The 8,042-nt window shown below is 35.0% G+C and overlaps 1 protein-coding gene across 1 annotated transcript in view; it reads left to right on the top strand.

Moving 5' to 3' along the window:
• LOC107694162 (collagen alpha-2(XI) chain-like) overlaps nt 1–8,042 on the top strand; it is a 36,803-nt gene that overhangs the window by 6,234 nt on the left and 22,527 nt on the right. The window contains exons 2-5 of the mRNA XM_016493774.1: nt 1,138–1,299; nt 2,453–2,663; nt 2,962–3,124; nt 4,450–4,572. Coding sequence (XP_016349260.1) covers nt 1,138–1,299; nt 2,453–2,663; nt 2,962–3,124; nt 4,450–4,572 — 659 coding nt within the window. The remainder of the gene's footprint in view (nt 1–1,137; nt 1,300–2,452; nt 2,664–2,961; nt 3,125–4,449; nt 4,573–8,042) is intronic.

Here is an 8,042-nt window from a genome sequence, read left to right on the forward strand (position 1 = left end):
TAGTGTCCTATCCTAACAAAACCATACATCAATGGAAAGCTTGTTTATTCAGCTTTCACATGATGTATAAATCTCAATTTCGAAAAATTGACCCTTATGACTGGTTTTGTGGTCCAGGGTCACATATAGTGCTGTGGTTGAGGTCTCAAACAGTGCCATACATTGTGCAGGTTGTCTCTTCTGGAAACCAATACAGTGACCAGAGTCTTTTTCTTGTTCATCTCTTTCTCCCAGAGTGTTTGAATAGGTTCACCTTTTGAGAATCAAGGAAGCATTGCATTTTAGCTAGACGCCCCATTTTAGGATATCCCTGCACTCTTGAACCTCCTTCAGCCTGTTTCCTTACAGTATTGTGTTGAATATTGTACACTAGCTACTCCTCTAGTCTATTATCCTCTTACGAACATCTGTCTCTATATTTTTTGTATGTCTAACTGTGTACTCACGTTCTAATTAGTTTACATAAGTAGAATTCCTTATTTTTGGTCTGTAATATGAATACGCTAGTTGCTAAACTACCCATTGTGGTAACTACACAGACCATATTTTGGTCAATGTGGTTATAAGGACCAAAAATACTGGCAGGGACTCAGAGGAAAGTCCCAGCGCTAAAATGAAAGGATTTGTCAAGCCCTAGAAAGAGTTTCAAATACATTAAGACTTGTTAGAGAGTTTAACATAGTTTTAGACAGTTAATAATGTAGTACACATTGTGGGTTTGCGCAGGATTCACATGAATCCCATAAAGAGCAACAGAGCTGCCAAGAGCAATAGGAAGATGGAAATAGACATAAAATTTTAAAACCTGTCTGTGTGGGGTCTGTTGAATGATCTGTTTGAACTCACTTTTTGTAAAACGGTGTTCACAGAAACAAGTGCATTTATCTTGTCTGAAAATCATGTTATTTCATTTTGCAAAGCTCATACTAACAGAAATATGTGCTATGAGCTCTCTGTTACAGAGGAGGCTCCCGTACCGCCTCCTCCACACCACCAGAGGGAACCTTTGGATCTAAATGAACAGAAACTGTTAATATGAATGCATAATCAGATTTTATACATTTAATGAATGATGTTAAAAAGTGTCTTAATGCACTTATTTTTTCTAACAGTGACCGAACTCTTCTACTTCTACAGATCCGATAGATGTTTTGCGGGTGCTGCAGTTGCCTTCCCTCCCTGAAGGTGTGCAGAAGGTCCCGGGTTTCTGCACCTCTCGCCGGTCCGGCACTCCTGATCATGCCTACCGCATCACTAAGAAAGCCCAGATCTCTGCCCCCACCAAACAACTATTCTCAAGTACGCTCCTTTAATATCTAATCGTTTTAATAACCGTTAATCTTATAAACCAGACCTGAAGACATTCTATTACGTTCATAGATGCACAATTGTTTTAACATGTTTTATCTATAAAAACACCAGTTACAGTGAAATGTATCTGAAAGCTGCTTATGGTATGTCAGTATGTGTCTGGAATATGAAGGAATTCAAAATGGACATTTAAACAACTATTCTCAGGTAAGTTCTTTTAATATATAAGCGTTTAAATAACCCTTATTCACATAAACCAGATCTGAAGACATTCTGTTGTGTTCATAGACACACAATCGCATAACTTAATGTTTTATCTATAAAAGCAGCTGTAGGATCTTAGTTATATGTATCTGAAAGCCACTTATGGAATGTTAGTATGTGTCTGGAATATGAAGGAATTCAAAAGGACAAGGGTATGATTTGTGCAAAAGATAGGTTCATAATTGAAAGGCTTGAAAGGAAAAGTGCCGAGTCATGTAAAAATTGAAGGCAGCGTACTTTTGAAGATGTTTGTATATATAATTAGGAATTTCACATTTTGGTTATAGAGAAAGTGCATTATATGCATTATATACACACACACACACACACACACATATATATATATATATATATATATATATAGGTATTTCGGTTGTAATTCATAATTTATTTTATTTTTTTCAGTATGAGATTCATTGTCATACTGGTTTCAAGTTTTTTTTTTTTTTTTTGGTCCATGCAACTAAAGTCAGTGTGGTCCATTGTTGTTTTGGAGCCAAATGACTTTCATTATTTGTACAAAAACTGTTAAAACATTCTTTAAAATATTTTCATTTGGTTTAAATTTTTTTTTTTTTTTTTGGATGCGGTTTTAATATGCTTAGAAAGATTACTAGGTCTGGGTGAAAATCATTTTGGTCCCTAACATGCAATTACACCCCAAAAGCAGGATGAGAGCTTTTCAGTAGCTAATGAGATGGTTGCATAGTTAAAACTAAATCTGAACGTTAGCGTCAATGAATTGTGTGCAATTTCTGCAAGTGGATTCATGAATCATAGGTTTATCCCAGACTGCAAATGTGTCTGTGCTTGAAGTAACCTACTTCTTTTGTCTCAAATCTTCATATTTCAATTTTTTTTTTTTTAATTCTTATAGGACGTTTCCCGGAGAACTTCTCCATCATGACTCTGGTAAAGGCCAAGGCTGGTCTTCAGGCCTTCCTGCTGTCCATCTATAATGAGCAGGGTGTCCAGCAGCTCGGTCTAGAGTTGGGACGCTCGCCCATCTTCCTGTATGAGGACCAGAATCGCAAACCCGCCCCAGAGGACTACCCACTGTTTAAAGCGGTCAACCTGGCTGACGGCAAGTCAGTAACCAATGCCTGCTGAGCCCCATCAGCCCATCCAGTTTCAAATATCTTATAATTACTTGTGTGTTATGCAACCCTGATGCTGTTAGTTTCCCAGCAATGTGATGTGTAACTGTTGTTTGAATAGTAAACATCACTTTTTAGACTAAGAAATTTTGTATGCAGGGGCTGAAAGGTTCCTTACAGTCTATATTAATGGCTCTTGGCAAAAACACAAACTATATACAGGAACTCTTTGTGACTATCTGCCCAGTTCACGCACATTAAACCTTCAATATCTCCTCTCGTCCTATAGGTGGCACCGCATTGCCATTTCTGTGCAGAAGAAGAACATCACTCTGATCCTTGACTGCAAGAATCGTATTACAAAAACTCTGGCACGTAGCAACAACCCAGTCTTGGACACCAAGGGCATCACTGTCTTTGGAGCCCGTCTTCTGGATGAGGAGGTCTTCCAGGTCTGGTATACATTGTGCAAGAGATATCAAGGAATTCTGTGAAATACACTTTGAGATTGATAGATGACAATTAAAGGGAGAGTTCAGCCAAAAAATAAATAAATTCTGTCATCAATTACTCATGAATTTCTTTCTTCTGTTGGACATATGAAGATATTTTGAAAAATCTGGGTAAACAAACAGTTTATGATCCCCATTGACTTCCCCATATGACGTTTTCCATACTATGGATGTCTATGGGGACTGGCAACTGTTTGGTTACCCAGATTCTTCAAAATATCTTATTTTGTGTTCAGCAGAAGAAAGAAATTCGTATAGGTTTAGAACATGATGAATAAATGATGACAGAATTTTCATTTTTGGGTGAACTATCCCTTTAAGAAGGGTTACTTTGTAACATGTTTGGAGTTTTTTTTTAAAGATCATTATTTTGTGTATTTGGTGTAACAGAATATGTTGACATGCTTTAATGTTCAAAAAACACATTATAGGAAAACTTGAAATCGCATCATATGACCCCTTTAATTGTCTGCATGAAATGAACTACAATTTATGGTCATGTTATAGGCAAGTGAAATAACAAGAATTGTCATCATGAAATCAAAACTGATCTTATTTACTTTGTTAATACACATTCCTGGACTTTTAAGTAAACCAATAAGTATTTATTTACCAAATTTGACGATGGTGAACATTTTCAAATGATTTCTGTCTTTCTTGTCTTCAAAAAGCTCTTTCAGACTTCTGAAATCTCACACAAATGTTACTGAGAATGTGACATTGTTCAACATGTTTTTACACTGACAGGCCAAATGCTCTTGTTAAGTCAACCTACAAACTAGTTGAGACTGTGAAAACGTAAAATGTTAAGTTGAATAAAAAGTCATAAACTGCAAGTTGCCAACTTCGAAACAACTAAACTATGAAATCATTTTTACAGCACACTCTTGTTGAATGCTCGCTTGACATGATCCAGTCAATTGCTGATGGTTCAAATTAAGTCCTGTCTTACATTTTCTTGTTGAATATTCTACTTTAGTCTAAAATATGTCACATAACGGGGTTGCAAATGTCATTTTATTTTGACTTTAAATTCCTCCTATGGTATAATCAGAAAATCACATGTGAGACAGTTCTGTTGCACTTCACTTATTGCTATTCAAATACAATTTTATTTAAAAAATTTAATTAAATTAAATCTTGCACATACTAAATGCCTTAGTATCCCACATTACCTGACTTTGACCCCTGGTAACAAACTTGATACTTTATTCACATCTGGTTTGTTAAAGTGACATCTCTTCTTTTTCTTTGCTTCTCTCCAGGGTGAGATCCAGCAGCTGCTGATCGCATCCAATCCTCAGGCCGCTTATGACTTCTGCGAGCACTATAGCCCCGACTGTGACTCCCCTCTGCCCAAAGTCCAGTCCCAGGACCCAAACAGCTTTGTGAGTACCACAGCACATTTTTACAATGGGGCAAAGTGTCCTGATGTGAGATATGAAAAGAGTTTCACTAGTAGCAACAGCTCTTAGCTCTTCTCAATGCATCAATGTATGCTAAATGCGACTCATCCAAATATTTGCTGTAGAATCTGCCTTGATTCAGTCATTAATCATGCCATTCAAAAGCTGCAGCTGTATTTGACTTGGATTGGACTTGCGCTAAATGCTTGGATAAATATGGGCCAAGCCAGATATTGTAAATGTTACTCACAAATGCATCTCACATCAGAATGCCAGCTGAATATTCATGAAAATCGTCCACAAAAGTCTAGAATTCTACGCACATTAGTATTATATTTTACCTACACTATATAAAGCCCCTCATGTGAGTCAGATACCCACATCACTCCCCTGCAACACATTTTCATACATCCACAGCTCTTCCACCTCATCAAAGGTGCTCTGTCTCAGTTTCTCATCAGTGCATGTGGCTTTCTTGAGATTTATCTCTTACAAAGTACAAGAGGAATCTCACTGCAAAGTTTAGATCAAATTGGAAACATAGCAACCTAGAGGAGCTTTATTACAGCTTTATAGGCACCATGGTTAAAAAAAAGGTGTTGTAATGCATTACAATGTATTATATTATCTTAATATATTTTAGTATCAGTAAGATTCAAATGTAGTTTTTATTATTATTTTGAGATAGTTATTTTTTTCCTATTTAAAGTTTGTTGTTTGTTATTTTAGTAGTTATTTTCTATATCTATATCTGTCTATGTAGTTTTATTATATTTTAGTTTAGTTTTAATTAGTGCTGTCAAACGATTAATCGTGATTATAAAAGTTTTTGTTCACATAATATATGTGTGTGTACTGTGCATATTTATTATCCATATGCATGTATATATTTAAGAAAAATATGTAATGTTTATATATTAAATATATTGATATATAATATAAATTATATGAATATAAATATATATATGTAAATACATGTAAATATTTTCAAAATATATACTGTATGTGTGTGTCTTTATATATACATAATAAATATACACAGTACACACACATATATTGAGTAAACACATTTTTTTATTTTGGATGCGATTAATCGTTTGACTGCACTAGTTTTAATACATCAAGTTTAGCTAAATTAAAATGAAAATGTTGCCTAGCTAAAAAAAAGTGATGTTATGTTATTAATGTTTTTTTATATTTTATATTATTCCAGTTAATGTTTATTTTATTTCAAGTAATGAAAACGTTTTTTTGTATGGTTTTAGTTTTACTTTTAATTTTTGTTTTATTTACATACAATAACCCTGAGACAGAAATATGATAAATTACTCCAATGTTCAATAACTAGTTATATTTAATACAAGGGCTTTTACCTTTTATAATGGCTTCAAGCACAGCTCATACAATCTGAATTTAGGGTGAAAACTATTTTATAACGTCCGATTGAACTTAAATGCTGAAACTGCATATAATAGCTTTATTTTGCTTACTGCTTACAATATACCCTTGTGTCAGCTTTTCAGATGAATGCATTTGTTTTCTTGTTCATTGAAGTTCTCAGTGTGTTTTGCAGTAATGCAGTAACATCTGAGTGTTACTCAAAGCCATGAGTCTGATGAACAAATGATAAAACCATCATGCTTTCATCTTGCCCTTATTTCTAGTTCCTACATCTCACTTTACTCATCCTTCACTTTTCTCTCCTCTCTCCCTATTATCCTCTCATTCGTTTTCTCTTTCCAAAGTCTTCTTTTTTCCCTCTTGTCATTTGCTCCATTCCCTTACTGTCACTCACAAGGCCTCTCTCTCTCCTTCCCTGCATTCCTCTGGCTTCACTGCTCCTCTCTCTCCCCCCATGTCTCTCAGTACTTTGATGAAGAGCGGGATGATTATGAATCCCCCTATTATTATGAAGGAACTACGAGTGTCCCTCCCTCCGTCCCAGCCGTGGACCCCACCAAAGAGGTAAAGAGGGAGATCGGAAATGGAATCACAAAGTGAATCAGAAAAGAGAGGAGGAGAAAGAGACGGCATGATACCTGATTTAGGATAACTTGATAAGTGCCTGCAAGGCCAAAAAGAATCATATTAACGCTTTAAATAAATGTAATAATATTTTAATCTGCATTTTTGTCTTGTTATCTAAACATCCCTCTGACAAAACAGATCTAACAAAATTTGATGAGGTTTATGCTAAAAAGAAGACAGCAGGGTAAAAAAAAGAAAAGAAAATAAGTCTTGCAGTCCTTTACATTGCTTCTGAAGTAAACATATTTATTTAAAGGAACACTCCACTATTTTTGAAAATAGGCTCATTTTCCAACTCCCCTAGAGTTAAACAGTTGAGTTTTACCATTTTCGAATCCATTCAGCCGATCTCCGGGTCTGGCGGTAGCACTTTTTGCGGTAGCAAGTTTTCGCAACTTTTCATTTTCCGTCAGTCTTAGTACACGTTGTAACTACAGAAGAGTCAAGTTTTAAATAGGAAAAATATCGAAACTCTTTTGTCATTTTTGAGCGAGATGCTAACGGTCTAATCAGATTCAATGATCTATGCTAAGCTACAACTAAAAGGCTACCGCCAGACCCGGAGGTCGGCTGAATGGATTCTAAAACGGTAAAACTCAACTGTTTAACTCTAGGGGAGTTGGAAAATGAGCCTATTTTCAAAAATAGTGGAGTGTTCCTTTAAGGATTATTTAAGGATGTTTACTAGAAAACAAGATAAAATATTTATTAAATTAAAAAAAATATATATATTTTGCAGTGTATACTTTGGTATATAGGCTTTGGTTTTGGGTAATGCATATATAGCAGAAAAATAGACATCAGAATATAGAAAAATCACAATATAGTATGCAAATAAAAGAAATAAAGAACACCAATATGAAGTCAGTATGCAAATATTTCTATGACATTGCTGTGGATTCAAATTTAAATTAAAAATTTCTTTAAATGTATACATTTTACAAAAACCAATTGGACACAGAGAGTTTAATATGAAACTCACCTGTCTCTTTCAATTGAATACGTTTATCCTCTCTTTTCTGTTCACGCCTGTCTCACATTGTCATGTGATGTCCCACCTCTTTCCGTTCATCACCTCGTTTCACGTCGCCCATCACCTGTCACACTATAATATTGATGTTGTCCTTTGTCATATATTTGTACCTGTATAGTGTCAGAATGTTTGTGTTGGTCAGTTCATGATTGTGTGTATGAGGATTTTTAAGGGGCACTGGAGGTTCAACACACACACACACACACACACTATATCACAGATCATGGCCCCACTGTGTTAAACCAACAGCTCTAGAGAAAGAGATGTATTTTAAATATTGATTTACTAAACAGAGAAGGTAGTGTCTATAGATCCAAGTATATATATATATATATATATATATATATATATATACATATATATATATATATACACACACATATATAGAGCA

This window comes from Sinocyclocheilus anshuiensis, unplaced genomic scaffold (genome assembly GCF_001515605.1).
Source record: "Sinocyclocheilus anshuiensis isolate Anshui unplaced genomic scaffold, SAMN03320099.WGS_v1.1 scaffold1110, whole genome shotgun sequence".
NCBI classification, from domain to species: Eukaryota; Metazoa; Chordata; class Actinopteri; order Cypriniformes; family Cyprinidae; genus Sinocyclocheilus; species Sinocyclocheilus anshuiensis.